Consider the following 15,379-nt stretch of genomic DNA (forward strand, 5'->3'; position numbering starts at 1 on the left):
TTGAACCCCCGACGCTTGATGTACCACCTTGACATCTTTGACTCGGCGAGAACCCCATGTGACCAGGGATGCTGATCAGCCATGTATCATAAGGACCCCAGATCCACGACTCTCACTTCATGAGTTCCTCTTGACCTCCAACCACAGCCTCATGGAATCGTGTTAACGCTGCTCAAACAGTTAATACGGCACCTCCCAACGCAACAGAATGGATAGCTCTCAAGCGCCGCTGATTGCGGGCCACAGCGACGAAGAAGAGCTTGAATATGATGTTGCTCAAGGGTCTCCCGCTGAAGCCGGCAAGACAGAGGGTGGAATGCCCAGCTTGTTTGTCCTGGCCTTGACGTTCGCTGCTGGTATCAGCGGTCTGCTTTTCGGGTGTAAGACTCTATTATATCATGGTTTGGCCTCAAAATCATGCTGACAGCAATTAGACGACACAGGTGTTGTTTCTGCAACCCTTGTCTCAATAGGCACATCCCTCTCGAACCGCGAATTGACCTCGATGGACAAATCGATTATTACATCCTCCACGTCGCTCTTTGCACTGATAATCTCGCCCTTCTCATCCGTTCTCGCCGACCGACTCGGACGTAAGCACGTTATCCTCTACGCCGACATCCTCTTCATTGCTGGCGCACTTCTACAAGCATGGTCTTCTACGGTCCCAATCATGGTCGCTGGGCGATGTATTATCGGTGCGGGAGTTGGCGCTGCCAGTTTCGTCGTGCCGCTGTACATAGCTGAGGTGGCACCCGCTGCGCATCGCGGACGGTTGGTGACGCTGAACATCATGTTCATCACGTTGGGCCAGGTTATCGCATACATCATTGGTTGGGCCTTTTCAACCTACGGTTCCGCGGCGACAGGATGGCGGTGGATGGTCGGTCTGGGTGCTCTGCCCGCCATTGTTCAGGGGAGCATGATTGCTTTTATGCCCGAGACACCTCGATGGCTAGTCAAGGTCGGCAGGTCTGGGACAGCAAAGGAGGTTATACGACGAGTCAATGGTGACGCATTGCATCATAATGCGGATGTAATCATCAAAGAGATCGAGTTGGAGGTGCGGGACGAGTATGAGGCACAACGGCTGCGCGATCTTCGAGCATCTGGCCGTTGGAAGTGGCTCGGTGGATGGGAGCTCCTAATCAGCGAAGGGAGAAACCGAAGAGCTTTGGCTATTGCTTGTCTGCTTCAAGGCTTGCAACAGCTCTGCGGTTTCGTAAGTCATCATGCGAACTACGAGTACGATAAGAAACTAACAATTTACAGAATTCACTTATGTACTTCTCTGCCACCATCTTCACAGTCATTGGCTTCCAAAGCCCAACACTTACCTCTATGGTAGTCGCCGTTACGAACTTCCTCGGCACAGTCGCTGCCCTTGGACTTGTTGATCGCATAGGTCGAAGGAGAGTCCTTTTGTACTCGATCCCATTCATGATCGTCGGGTTGCTGCTGTCCGCGTACGGCTTCTCGTTCCTGTCATTGGCAGCAGGAGTCAACACCACGCCCGATGAGCCACCAGCCACATCAGGACACGAGATGGCTGCCCTTACCATCCTCGTGAGCATCATGGTCTATGTCGCAGCGTATGCGCTTGGTCTTGGAAACGTGCCATGGATGCAGAGCGAACTGTTTCCCTTGGCTGTTCGCTCGCTCGGTAGTGGAGTCGCAACATCGACAAGCTGGGCAGCCAACTTTGTCATAGGGTTGACCTTCCTGCCACTAATGGACCTGCTGAGTCCATCTTGGACTTTTGTGTTATATGCGTGTATCTGTGGTGTTGGTTACTTTTTGGTCTGGCGTATTTATCCTGAGACGGCGGGGCTGAGTCTTGAAGAAGCGACAGCTTTACTCGACGATGGTTGGGGTGTTCGATGATATATCCTGAAATAGAACATAAATATCATGACGTTAGAAGTTTCTGTTATTCTTTCTTAGCATTGGCATTACACGAAAGCCTTATCTCAAGTCTTGGCCGTAAGACCGAGAGGCTTCGGTGGGTAGCAAGCGGAATATCATGAACAAAACAATACGGCTTATTTGCGGTAAACCGCGGCATGTTGTGACAAGGAAAAGCGAAGGAAAAGCGAAGGAAAAAAAGGCGTCAAAAAGCGAAGAGCGAGAAGGAATCGCTTACGCCGAACATGTTACATCACCTTGCATTGTCCAAGCTTTTCCAGAAGCTCAAAGGTGGAACCACTACGGGAGACCACTCGGCCGGCTCCCTCCATTGGCTATTGATTTGAAGATATGCGCGAGGAAGCGAAGTACATATGCAGTCTTGGTCAGATAACGGGATTTGAAAGCTGCTGAATAAAGCATGTGCATGATCGTCGTTTGTTAGACACTGACACCGCAATTCTCGCACCTGACAATTTTCGGTGAAATACAGTTCATAAACTCAGGGGCATCTAAATAAACGAGCTGGTCAATGCTACAAGGAATCTGGAAATACAACCATTCAAAAGTATCGGATCTGTGTAAGGTAACATAGGGGAGCGGCGGGGCAGCAGGGGCATTTTGGAACCTTTGAAGCCCAACAATGGAGCTGATTGTGAAGAACAAGATTGGAATTCTCGATAGATTGGTATCCATCCACGGGATCTCGGCCCTGTTGGCTTGAGACACGACCGATTGTTTTGCTTACCGAGATGATCCGCAGAGAAAAGAGTCATAACCCGGATTTTCTGAATAATCAACGTGCAGTAGCTAGAGGTGCAAAACGGATATAGTATACTTTCACTCGGATATATGACCCCTTGTTGCAGCTCGGGCCTCGTCCCGGCGCCGGTGCCGAGCGTGGATGCCGAAGACAAGTGGGCCTCTTCCGAGTGAAAGAGGGTACGAAGCAGAAGATTTTTCTCCGTTGCCAGGGATTGATTCTGTTAGTGCTTGTGTTGGGTCGATAGTTAGTAATGGATCTCGTTTTCGCTCTGGAAGAGATTGGCACTGGGACTGGGGGACTTTGTTTACAGTGGACCTTGTCATTACTTATAGATGGCATCACCCCTTGAATCATGATCTCCTTGTTCTATTCTGCTCTGTCTCATTATTCTATCTCTCTAGATTAGATACAGACTGTATCGTATTGAACAGTAATCGAGTCAATTCTCTCTCTCCTCTTCTGACTCGAACTTCTCAACATCCTACCTGCATACGACCTCGGCTTGACCTTTTTCGTACAATCATCACCTTAGCGTCGCGATCCATCCATTCTCGCCTTTTCCCGACAGCCTATAGCGTCATAGCTGCAGCTTACAGCGAGAAGAGGAAGACGCTATACATATATTTACGCCCGCACACCTCTCTAGACTTATAATACCAGTTTTCTCGACAATCGACTTATCTATCTGAACTGAAGACGAAACACACAGTCAAGATGGCGGGGAATATCGTGGATCAGGAGTTGCTAGACGCTGAACGCGCTGCTTCTCCTCAGCGATACCAACAGCGCGACAGTGCTGAAATAGAACGAGTCATCTCCGCATCAACCGTCTCCTCATCATCATCCGAGAACTCAGCACGTCGACGAAGCCGCTCAATTGGTCAATACAACAGCATCAGCCGTATCTCAACCCAAAACGACCTCGAGCGTCATCCTACAGAACTCAGCAGAATCCAAACAGCTCGGAGTCAACACAATGCCACCGTCGGAGGAAGTCTTCGTTCCCGCACAGCGTCGCGAGCTTCGCGAAAGCCTCTCCCTAACTTTGGTGCTGGAAAGCCATATCCCCCCCCTTTGCCGGAGCAGGAGCAGTATGTTGTTGAATTCGATGGACCAAATGATCCTATGCATTCGCAGAATTGGCCATTGAGGAAGAAGCTTATCACTGCTGCTGTATTGGGCTTCACAACCATGACATCTGCTTTTACATCTTCTATTTTCTCTGCTGCGACTATGGTTGTTGCTCATGAGTATAATGTTGGCAATGAGGTTGGTCTTTTGGGAACGACCTTTTACGTGCTTGGTTTTGCCTTTGGTCCCTCGCTTTGGGCTCCTCTGTCTGAGTTGCGCGGTCGTCGTCTTCCAATTCTCATCTCCATCTTCGGTTTCTCTGTCTTCTCAATTGGCTGCGCTACTGGCAAGGATATTCAGACTATTCTTCTCTGCCGATTCTTCAGTGGTTTCTTCGGTGCTTGTCCTCTTGCTGTCGTCGCCGCTGTCTTTTCCGACATGTTCGATAATCGTACTCGAGGTACTGCCATCACTCTCTTCTCCATGTCTGTCTTTACTGGTCCTCTTCTCGCCCCCTTCATCGGTGGTTTCATTGTTGAGTCTCACCTTGGATGGCGCTGGACTGAGTATCTCGCTTCCATCATGGGTTTCACTGCTCTCATACTCGATATCATCTTTTTGGAGGAGACTTACCCGCCTGTCATTCTCATCGCCAAGGCGGCTGATCTGCGACGTCGCACTAAGAACTGGGGTATTCATGCCAAGCAAGAGGAAATCGAGGTTGACTTCAAGGAGCTCGTGCAGAAGAACTTTTCTCGACCTCTGCGTCTGCTCTTTACCGAGCCCATAATTCTTCTGCTCTCCATCTACATGAGTTTCATTTACGGACTCCTCTACCTTTTCCTTACTGCCTACCCTCTCGTCTTTGTTGGCGTTCACGGCTTCAGCTCTGGTCAATCCGGTCTTTGCTTCTTCGGTATGATTGTCGGTCAGCTTATCGCTGGTGCTACAGTCATTGCTCAACAGCCTTGGTACATTCGCAAGCTTGCCGCCAACAACGGTATTCCTATTCCCGAATGGCGTCTGCCTAACGTCATGGCTGGTGGTGTTGCCTTCGCCATTGGTATCTTCTGGTTTGGATGGTAAGTAATCCACAAACTCAGCAACTGACGGAATACTAACTTTTACTAGGACTGGATACACCAAGGATATTCACTGGATCGTTCCCACTCTCAGTGGTCTCTTCACTGGTTTCGGTCTCATGTCCATCTTCCTCCAGGCTCTCAACTACCTCGTCGATGCCTATCTCATGTTTGCCGCATCCGCCATCGCCGGTAACACATTCCTTCGATCTCTCTGCGGTGCTGGTTTCCCTCTGTTTGCTCGTCAAATGTTTGACGGCATGGGCATTCAATATGCTGCCACCCTTCTCGGCTGTGTCGCCGCTGTGCTTGCACCCATTCCCTTCATCTTCTATCGTTACGGTGCCAGGATTCGTCAGAGAAGCAAGTATGCTCCTACCGCTCCTGCTGCCCCTGCCTCTGGCTCTTCTGCAGAGGAAGACGAGAAGGAGAACGACAACGATACCGCGTTGGCTGCTGTCATCGCTCGTCGCGACAGTGTGGCCAGCGGGGCCAACAAGGAGAGCGCTTAAATCTTATAGCCACTTTCACATATCTTTGCGTATTTAATAACTAGCAACGTCTAATGGAGTTTTCGGGTCACGCTTGAAAGCAAGGCGTTTCATGACTTGGGCTCATTGGATGATGATGGTGTAGCGGGTTTGCAAAAAATGTCGTTTTGGATAGATACCACTAGGAAATTGCTCAGATTATACCATGATATGAGGTGGTCACGCAAACATCTCTTCCTATAATACCCTAATTAATACGGATATATCAGTCAAAAAACTAATACCTACAAGTGCTGTTAATCTGCTTGACTGTTTGCTTTAAAGAATGAGATTGTAAAAAGATAGTGGGAGACGTAGGACTTTGATCTTGGATAATAAACATACTTGGATAATTTAAGATAGATTTATGATAACTTTTAAGGTAGTTTGGGGTAGTTTGGGATAGTTTAGGATAATCCTGGTATACTTTTGACCAGAATACTTCAACACCACTTAGAGCAACAGTCTCAAGGAACGGTACCATTCAGTCCAAGCCTTGCAATTTACACAACAGTGCACGTATCTCCATAGAATGCATGCAGAATATATCAAACACTATCAATTTGATTACAGAGCTCAGCTCCATCCGAGTCATCTCGACTGTCCTCAGTCCAACCAGTGTCTGGCTGTTCAGTGTCTATATAGAATATACCGAGTTAGATATCATTTAGTTATATCGTTCCAGACAGCAGTGAATATACACAAGACAAACACAAGGGAATTTCAACAGTATGTCCAAGCATGGGGTATCCGCAAGAATCCAAAAAATAGAAACATCAGGTCATAAAAATCGTTGCATTGCATCAACGCAACCACCACCGCTTCCACTCCAATCCAGGGCTGATAACACACTCACCCACACCCACATCAGTTGGTGACAAGCCCGACCGTTGTCTGATCCTCCATTACCCAAGGCAAGTCTCGGTTCCCAACGTTGATGCAGGTGAGGTAAGTGACACTATCCGGGGTGCGTGAGGCACCGCCCATATCGAGTTCGAGATTGCTGCCCATGAGGGGTCGTACGATCTCTCGGGCCATTGACTTTAGCTCGTCAAGACGCTTCTCAAATCGCCGGAGATTCTCCCGGCTGTAGAGCTCCGGAGTGAGCTTGAGGAAGCGCTTGCAGTCATCGTGGCCGAGGAAAGATGCGGGATTATTCGAACCGAGTTGGCGATATGCACGACCTACAGAATTCAACGGCGGGGCGGCGGGGGGTAAGGCGGCGACGCTGCGGCCACCGTCACGAGAGGTCGTCCTGCGTCGCTGATCGGGAGGCGGCTGCGGAGAGGTGTTGTCGGCCAGCCATTGGCGGAAGAGGCTTATGGACAGCCAGTCGAGGTAGTTGTTGCTTGGGCCGACACGTTCACCACGGCTGTTGGTGAGCCCAAGACGGTACAGGCGTCCCTCGATGCGACCGACAGTATCTTCCAGTTCGTCCACCTTGTCCTCAATAATATCCAAGACAATGTCGGGCAGGGCTGCACGCAAGCTGCGTTCCCCGACAGGCCACTGCCCAACGACGTGAATCAGGGCTTCCTGAAATATCACCCTGCTGCGAGCTAGGTACCCGAGGCGCAGATATGAGATTGGGTATTTGGCGATTTGCTTCCAGAGCCGTGACTGGAACTGCAGCATGTGGTGATCAACTCGAGGTCCCACCACAGCAAGGGCGTCATATTGGTCGGCGAGGTTGAGCAAGCTCTTGCATTGGACATAGGCATCTGCGACATTGACACCATCGAGGTTGGGCGGGTAATTGTAAAAGATGCGAAAGAGGTTGTCGTAGTCGCGCAAAAGGTCCTCGTCCGCTTGCGATAGCTCTTGAGCTGGAGGTGGGTGGTTGGAGGAGAGACTGAGGTTGGCGACAGAGCGGAAGAAACCACTTGAGGCTGACGAATTGGACAACGATCGCGAATGTGAGTGGGAGTGCTTGGAGCGACTCTGAGAGCGCGAGTCTCTTGCACTGACTGCAGGTGGAGCTGATGCAGGACCGAACAAGGATTGTGTAGTATCTCGCGACGATTCGTCTCGTTGGACCAGCATTGGAATATCGTTTGGCCCAGATTTGGGGTCTAGCTCGTATCGCCATCTCTTCCTGGGTGGATGGATGCTTCCTCTTTGCGACACTGAGCTGACTTCGCTTGCACTGATAGAATCCGGTTCTCCGTCCTCTCCGATGCGGGAGAGCTCATTGCCAGCTGGTAGTGCGCGAGCGCGAGACCACTGGCTCGATGTGCTAGTTTCAAAGAAACCACTCGAGCGCGTGAGAGTATGGCGATGGAGAAGATATCTGTTCTGCACGGGAGCAGCATCGGGAGGCGTATCGCGCGCGCGGACTATGATTTCCACATCGCCGCTGCTAAAAACTGGAAAGTCATTGTGAAGAGCGTGAGAAATCCCGCCGGTATGAGATCGATTATAGCGTTTCGATCGCGAGTCTGATTGAGATCGACGGGAGACGACGGAGGAGGGACCGCGGCGGGAGACGGAGGAGGCGGTTGGAGGCTCCAGCGTGGACACCATGAGGGCTTTTTCGATATTAAATGATTGCGATGGTGATAATTAAGAGCCGCGCAGGGGGTATATGAGGCTCAGGAATGCGGCTGTGGCGGAGCGAAGGTAGATGAAGAGCTAGCGATGAGGCTGGTAATAGGTGATGGAAGATGGAAAGTAAATTGTGAATCACATGGGGCGGGATGTTTTGGTTTGTTGCGGAGCGACGAGACAATATTTGGCCGAGAAACAGTTAACGCGACAGAGGGAGATAGAAGTTCAGATGAGGATAAAGGTTGAGAGGAAACAATAAAAATAAACAAGACGAGATAGGACAATACGTGACTGTGTGTGTAATGGATGTACGGAGTATGCAGATGTATGTAGTTAGGTACTGCAAAGACAAGGATAACCTGTGATGGTGGCACGAGGACAACAAGAGGCCACTACAGCCAGAGATTCAAGGTAATGGACCATGATCCAAAACATGCATTTCGCTCTCCACTCCAACTGGCAAGGCTGTTTCTGCTCTTTTCTCGTTAGGGCCTTTTATGCCTTGGAGGCGAATCATTTGAGATGGTGACAGGGGTTGATGAGGGTCTCTTCTCTTTAGTTATTACCCGCATGGTTTAGTGAGAGTCTTTGTCGGGACACGACGAACCTGTCACTGACTGCTACGTTATTGGAGGCCTGTACTGAGGAGATACTGAGATACTGTGACAGATGGATATGGCGATTTGTTTATTTACCTATCAAAAGTTTAATTCCCGTGTCGTGTTTTGTTTCCAACTTTGGTTGTGGCTGGTTTATAGTGCACTAGAGCAGTTGACCGTTGTACAAGGTGAACGACGCGGTTTCTAGAAGCTTGTGATTCTATGGTCGATCACTGCCTTTGGCGAAGCTAATCGACTTGGATTGATTCACGGTGTTTCTTAGCGAGACATTATGTCCAGTCGTCGTCAACATGGAGCTGCCAAGAGCAATGAAGTGCTGTGATCCTGTTAAGTGAAAGATATATTTCTTTGTCTCAACTGTCAATGCACTATGAACTATTTTCAGCCCTGAGGGAGCAAATAGCTTCCAGTTTCTAAGTTCATCCCGAAGTTGCTTGAATTATCTCAGCACATTCTAAACTTACCTGGGCTTACCTCAGTTAACTGAGTATATCCTAAGCTTGCCGAAATATTTCGATACTTTAAATTGAGGTCCCGAGTTTCATTACTCCCCAGCCATTCACTATTGAGACATCAAGTATTCATCAAGTAAAGTCCCCCGGGCCGTCGTGATACAACACCCGCTCGGCCCCACCAGCTCGGACGGAATTCAAACGATCAGACCCACTGAAGCTTGAATCGAATTCCGACATCACCAAGTGTTTTTCCTTTCCTTTAAGCATCGCATCGCATCGCATCAGCATCAACCTCAGCTTTAGTCCTGCTCCGCCAAATGTGCTCCAGGCTCAAACTGGAAATATAATGGAATGACTACGGCCTTTCGTGTATTTCATCATGCCCCTCGGCCAATTCAGATCAGCGAGTTCAAAGATGCCCTCGACGCAGTTTGTCGTCCTCGGTTTCCAACCGCTCGCTTTGCGAGGCCGCAGCGTATAGGTATCTTGTCCCAATGCTTTGCAGCTTGACTATGCGACTAACTCACCTTGAGTGCTGGCTATCAGTGGAGGGGTAGACTCAATGGCACTCGCGTTTCTTATGACCAAAGTTGTTCGCTCATTCCGCGGCATGAAAATCGCGGATAACCCAGTCTATGGTGTTCTAGCTCTCGTTGTCGACCACAAACTACGTGACGGAAGCGACCAAGAAGCGGCAGAGGTCGCCAAAGAGTTGCGCAAACTCGACATCAAGGCCAGTGTTTCTGCTCTTTCTTGGAGAGACGAGAAACGTCAAGGCCTCGATCCTCGTCAGCTCCCCAATGTTGAGGGTCTCGCTCGAACCTACCGGTATCGCGCGCTGGGCCGCTACTGCAGCTACCATGGTTCCAATAGTCTTTTCTTTGCGCACCACCGTGACGACCAGTACGAGACAGTACTCATGCGGTTGCTTGGAGGACATGGATACCGAGGTCTGCAGGGAATAAGGGAGGCTAATTCGATACCCGAATGCTACGATTTACACGGCGTCTACAAGAGCGGCCTTCTCGACGACCAACTCCGACCAACCCCTGCACTCAGCTTTCGGCCAGCCCTGAAAGAATTGAAACATCTACGACGCAGGATCCGTGACGAGTTGGCCCTTGAAAAGTCCAATCTCTTGGACGATATCCCTCAAGATCTCATTCAATCGTATCCAGGATCTGACAAACTCCGTGAACTTCCCGACGTTCCATACCTGAAGCCCTTGGAAGTTGAGGATGGCGGTGTCATGATATATCGGCCTCTCATGGAATTTGACAAGGATAGACTCATTGCTACCTGCGAAGCGAATAAGATCCCTTGGGTAGAAGATGCAACCAACAAGGACCCTACATTGACGACACGAAACGCTGTTAGACATTTGGTTCGAAACCACATGTTACCGAAAGCCTTGCAAAAGCCTGCTATCCTCTCTCTAGCTAAGAGATCGAAACAGAGGACTGAGCTTGAAGAAGCAGAAGCTAGCCGTTATCTTATTCGGGAGGCTGTCATTAAAGACTTTGATCCAAATGCAGGAACTTTGCTGGTTCAGTTTCCGCCACTGCGCAACTTCAGCAAACGATCCAAGAGACGCTCTTTAAACCCCGATAACGAGCTGCGCAAGGATCATCGGAAAGTTGTCATGACCATCGCAGTTCGCAAACTGATCGATTTTGTCACTCCTGAATACCATCTACCGCCCCTCTCAAATCTCGAAAACGCCGTGAATACTCTCGTCCCTGGCATGGCTTCTAACATCAATACGACGCCCAAGGGATTCACCGCCGCAGGTGTGTATTTCGATCCGATCGTCAAAGGAGCATCCATCAAATGGCTGCTCTCCAGAGCCCCCTACACATCAACCCAACCCCTTCCGGTTGCAAAGCTGTACTTGCCTCCGTCATACCAACCGCCTCCACCAAAATTCACAGAGGAGGAGTTCACCGAAGCCCCAGAGTCATTCAATCACAATGGATGGGCGAGATGTAAGATGTTTGATGGTCGTTTCTGGGTGCGCATTGGACGTAACAAATGGCCCATGTGGCAGGTCCACCCGTATCGTGCAGAGTATGCCAAAGCATTCCGCAGGGCACTACCTCCTTTACGAAGGGCTCGACTAGAGAAGTTGCTCAAACACTACGCGCCAGGCAAGATTCGATACACACTTCCCGCTATCTACGGTGTCGAACGTAAGCGGGATCCGTATTCGCAACATATCACAACGACGCTGACGCTTCTTGCGCTGCCGACTCTGGGGATCCGTGTACCTGGCCTTGAGCGGTGGGTCAAGTACGATGTAAGATATAAAAAGGTTGATGTCTCACTGCTGGGGCATCACCGTCGGAGGGAGATAAAGGGGCGTTTACGGGAGTCACAATGTGGGACAAGAAATTCCACCAGAAAAGGCCCGCAGGCCAGCGTTGATTGAGTAGACTTAGAGTAGTTTAGACCATTTTCATCCGATTTGCATGTTCTCGACTTTCTTCTCCAGCTTCTTGTTTTCATCCTTCTTCTTTTTTTTGTTTTTTTTTTGGTAACCCGCTGGTTGCTGACCCCACCCTAAAATCATCAAAACTTAGTCAAAACTTAGACTTGATGAACTTGGTGAAAACTACCACGCGCACGATAGTGCCCGGAGGGGCCACCAAAGAGCCACCAGCCACGATCATGATATTGGAGGCTATTGATAATCAGTAATTGCATAATATTGCATAAAAGCATAAATTGGATAACTACGTACAGAGGGTCAAGCACGCATCAGCTGTATGGTTTGCCTTACGGCACACAGAACAAAAGAGCCTCTTGGGCTTGGGAGGGGGGCCTCGCCCCCACCCCCACTGGTTGTTCCCCCCTTGTCAGGCGGGTCCTATATAGTGTGTTAGTACTCTTAGATGAAGGGCGTCGTGGAGTTGTCGTGGAAATGTCGTGGGGATATGGTGAAGATGTTGTCGAGATGTCGTTGATAAGAGAGGGCGTCCGGTTGTGTACTTACGGTTTTGAGTTGTGTCTGTATGAAGAAGGGTCAGTGTGTGTACTGGCAAGATGAATATAGTAGAAACTTACAGCCATTGTAGACGCGAAAAAAAAAAAGAAGAAAAAAGTCTTGAATATTTTTGCGTCGCTATATTTATATGTCAGTGAATCAGAATGCACAAGAGATGAACGAAATGGCTCTGAATCAAGAGTGAACAAGGAAATTGTGTTGTGGTGAATGTCCAGGCAGAGATAAGTGTGCAGAAGTGCGAGAATAGGGGAAACAAGTGAAGATGAGGGGGGACAAAGAGAACAGAAGGAGCATGAGGTACATTCTCGTGAAAGGGTGGCGCTGTGTAGATGGTCGCTCTCCGAAACATGCAGAGATCGCGAAGGGGAGGACATCATCGCCCCAGCGGGAAGAGCTCGCGGGAACATGAAGGCATGGATTTTCGCGTCGAGAGGGGGCAAGATGTCCTGAAAGAGGCATAGTTGTTGGGTTCTCATGAGTTGAGCACCGCGGGGCGGTGAAAGGCATTCTCCAAATCCATGGAGATTGCGTGAGGGGGCAAGGGGACTGGGAGAGCAGGAAAGGAGCGGCGACAGTGAGGTGAGGGAAAGGGAAGGGAAAACTGCGCAAGCGAAGATGCAGCAGTATGTGAAGAATTCAAGGAAAGGAACAGCGGAGTGATTCGATGAAGCTGAAGTGCAGGGCAAATGAAAGATCGTGAACTCACGTTTTGATGTTGGGCTGAAGAAGAAAAGAGAGGGATCGGGAGGGGCGAGAGGTTTTATCTACCTCCTCGCGATCATGTGACTACCTACGCGTTGTGAAGCTCCTGCCTGACTACCTATGAAAAAGAATGCTTGCCAGTGGCAGGCACCTGTCAAGTACATGCGAACTTCCCAGAGCGTGAGCCCCTTACGGATAATGATCATGGGTACCTTCCCGGCTGCACCCGCCTTCTGACTGGCTAAAATTAGATGCAGGCGCGAGTTTGAGCAGCAGCTATCAATCTTGATATGATGCAGGACGCGGGCAGGAAGAACCAGTGCATTGCGTTGATGGTGTTGGTTGGAATCGGGTTTTGGGTGAAGCGATTTGCGGTCGGTGAGCAACTGATGCCCATCACCATGGAGGATGGCCGTGAGATTTGGATTATTCATTTAATACCTGATAGCACTTGATTTGAGACAAATTTGATCCTCGGAAATGTGATATTGTTCGACATTGGTGCTGCAGTGGGATTTGTGCCCCTTGACCTTAATCGTGGACCACATATGCATTGCTCACAGCCAGACTCCGAGAATAATTCCCAATTTCTATCCTGATGATTAATCTTTTGCGTTGTATTTCCTTCGAGGCCAATAAACGTATCAGACATAGTCTTGGGACTATATTATATATATTTTTACATATCACCAATTCCCTGCACGGGTGAGAAATCGAGGCTGTAACTCGCAAGTAACTTGACATGGAAAGATGACAAGGTCGGCAGAATCTCTACAAACTTCTGGAACTCTTTCATGTTTCTAATTTTGTTTTTAGATTTGTGTCTTCTGATAGTTGGGAACAACGGCCTTCGAGTTCCCTGGTTTGGGTCAGGTCCCAAATGGAAGTAACAGCGCCTTATGTCCATCCATATCAACTCTCAGCTCTTGGATCCGAAACTTGTCATGAAATCTAGAGTTATTTTTGGCCAAGACTGGTCTGTAAGCTTTCGAGTCTGAAAGGGAGCAAAGAGCATACACGAAATGGGTCATCACGGAGTAGCCATCCATAACTCAAACACGACAAGTAACTGAGACTACCTACTGCCGTAAAAGTACTACAGGTCACAATAATTATTGACAGTGCCATATTCCCCCCCTCGCAATAAAAGTTGATCCACATCTTGAATAGTAAGAAGAGGATGAGTGACAGCAGAAGGGAAGAATGCTTATGATCATTTGTTGTGAACTGAAATATCTTTGATAGTATATCAATAATAATTATCTGCATTTTGTTAACACATTGAGTAAGACAACGTGTCCGAGTGGTTATGGAGACAGACTTGAATTCAATTCGGTTATCTGTTGGCTTCGGCCGCGTAGGTTCGAACCCTGCCGTTGTCGACCACTAAACTCATCATTCTTTTTTTTTCCATTCCTGGGATTCGTCACTAGACACATGAAAAATGACAATGAGCACAGATTGAAAGCATCCAAGAGACAGATGGTTCAAGGCAGGCAGAAGTAATGAGGTCAATGGTACAAGTGCTGCGAGGACAATGTCTCTCACCTCTAATTATTGATGAGGTTTTCATGTACAAGAGACTCGACTCAGTTTCCGCCAACATAGACTGTGCCCAGATAGGGGCCTGGGTGTGGTTCAACACCAGCCAGCATATGGTCATCGTAGCATCACCATATCCATCATGACCACGAAATATCGAGACCTCCCCGTTACCCTTCCACAACTCTACCCTACTTCAACAGACTAGGGAACTCTTCGGTTCTTCGCATATTTCTTATAAATTGAATGCCCATAAAGTGTGTATTGCCGCAGGAACGCAGGAAGTGACCTTTCGTAGTCCGAGCGTCGACGGGAGACCTTTCAAAGTGGACGAAGCCAACTACGTCTTGCCGATGATGTCAAAAGCCCGGGAGTAAGACGTCGCCTATGTCGTTAGATGGCAATCGGGATTGATGCGAGTAGTTCGGTCAAAAGGCGTTGGAATTGGTAATCTTAGATTGATAACCAATAGTTATATCGGAATTACCTGTGCAAGGTGAAGTAGAAGCTTGGAATGCTATATAAACGGGGTTTAAATATGATCGAAAGCATATATGCGAAGTGGCTTGAACAGAAAGTGAAAGCAGAGATGTGAGGTTCGCCTATCGATGCAGCCGAAACTCTCGTGGTGAAGTTCGCCGATGTCCTGAGTAAACCTGGGTGCATCGACGACGAATGGAAAAAAAATATAACAACTCAATCCTAGGTAGCAGGACGTCTTGACAATATTTGGAAGCCAGCCCAGTGTGACAAGTCTTGAACTCTGACCATTTTTTTGTATACAAGATATGTCCTAAGTTCCTTGACATATGTGAGCAAAATGTGACTAGTACAATAAAGCTCCATACGATCTTCCACTGCTTAACGTGCTATTTACCACCAATCCTTTTGATTGTTGGTGCGTGGCCCACAAGCTTCTTCAAATGACGCCTTTACAAGTGGCATTTTAAATGGGCCAGTCTTAACCCCCATATTTCATCGCCGAGCTCTCCTCCTAGAAGTTCCCAGCCCCTGAGCCACTCGCGCAACATGCTGCAACTCTGCGTTGTACGCGGAAGCCATGACGGCAACGGCGACGGAAGATGTGGAGAAATAGGAGTTAAGTGATAGTAGAGAATGGAATGAAATATGAGGAGAAATGGGATAAAAGTTTGG

General features: G+C 48.8%; 4 protein-coding genes and 1 non-coding gene across 5 annotated transcripts; 4 read left to right on the plus strand and 1 right to left on the minus strand.

Annotated features, from left to right (window-relative positions):
* Positions 1-208: 208 nt before the first annotated feature.
* On the plus strand, positions 209-1,884 carry BKA55DRAFT_687999 (general substrate transporter; the record flags this gene model as incomplete). The annotated part of the gene is made up of 3 exons (XM_046199154.1): positions 209-380; positions 435-1,222; positions 1,273-1,884. The coding sequence occupies 3 exons, from the start codon at positions 209-211 to the stop codon at positions 1,882-1,884; spliced, it is 1,572 nt and encodes a 523-aa protein (XP_046052415.1).
* Positions 1,885-3,385: 1,501 nt separating this feature from the next.
* On the plus strand, positions 3,386-5,336 carry BKA55DRAFT_592404 (major facilitator superfamily domain-containing protein; the record flags this gene model as incomplete). Its single annotated transcript, XM_046195386.1, has 2 exons — positions 3,386-4,824; positions 4,874-5,336. 2 exons carry the CDS (start codon positions 3,386-3,388, stop codon positions 5,334-5,336), a joined length of 1,902 nt encoding a protein of 633 aa, XP_046052416.1.
* An 885-nt stretch (positions 5,337-6,221) lies between these two features.
* On the minus strand, positions 6,222-7,877 carry BKA55DRAFT_537397 (uncharacterized protein; the record flags this gene model as incomplete). The annotated part of the gene is made up of 1 exon (XM_046189907.1): positions 6,222-7,877. The coding sequence occupies one exon, from the start codon at positions 7,875-7,877 to the stop codon at positions 6,222-6,224; it is 1,656 nt and encodes a 551-aa protein (XP_046052417.1).
* Positions 7,878-9,327: 1,450 nt separating this feature from the next.
* Positions 9,328-11,404, plus strand: BKA55DRAFT_506110 (uncharacterized protein; the record flags this gene model as incomplete). Its single annotated transcript, XM_046187238.1, has 2 exons — positions 9,328-9,457; positions 9,510-11,404. The coding sequence occupies 2 exons, from the start codon at positions 9,328-9,330 to the stop codon at positions 11,402-11,404; spliced, it is 2,025 nt and encodes a 674-aa protein (XP_046052418.1).
* Positions 11,405-13,971: 2,567 nt separating this feature from the next.
* BKA55DRAFT_t117 lies at positions 13,972-14,064 on the plus strand. Its single transcript has one exon. It is a non-coding gene; the product is annotated as a tRNA-Ser (tRNA).
* Positions 14,065-15,379: the final 1,315 nt, after the last annotated feature.

The sequence above is a fragment of the Fusarium redolens genome (genome assembly GCF_020744475.1).
Source record: "Fusarium redolens strain MPI-CAGE-AT-0023 chromosome Unknown BKA55scaffold_5, whole genome shotgun sequence".
Taxonomy (NCBI): domain Eukaryota; kingdom Fungi; phylum Ascomycota; class Sordariomycetes; order Hypocreales; family Nectriaceae; genus Fusarium; species Fusarium redolens.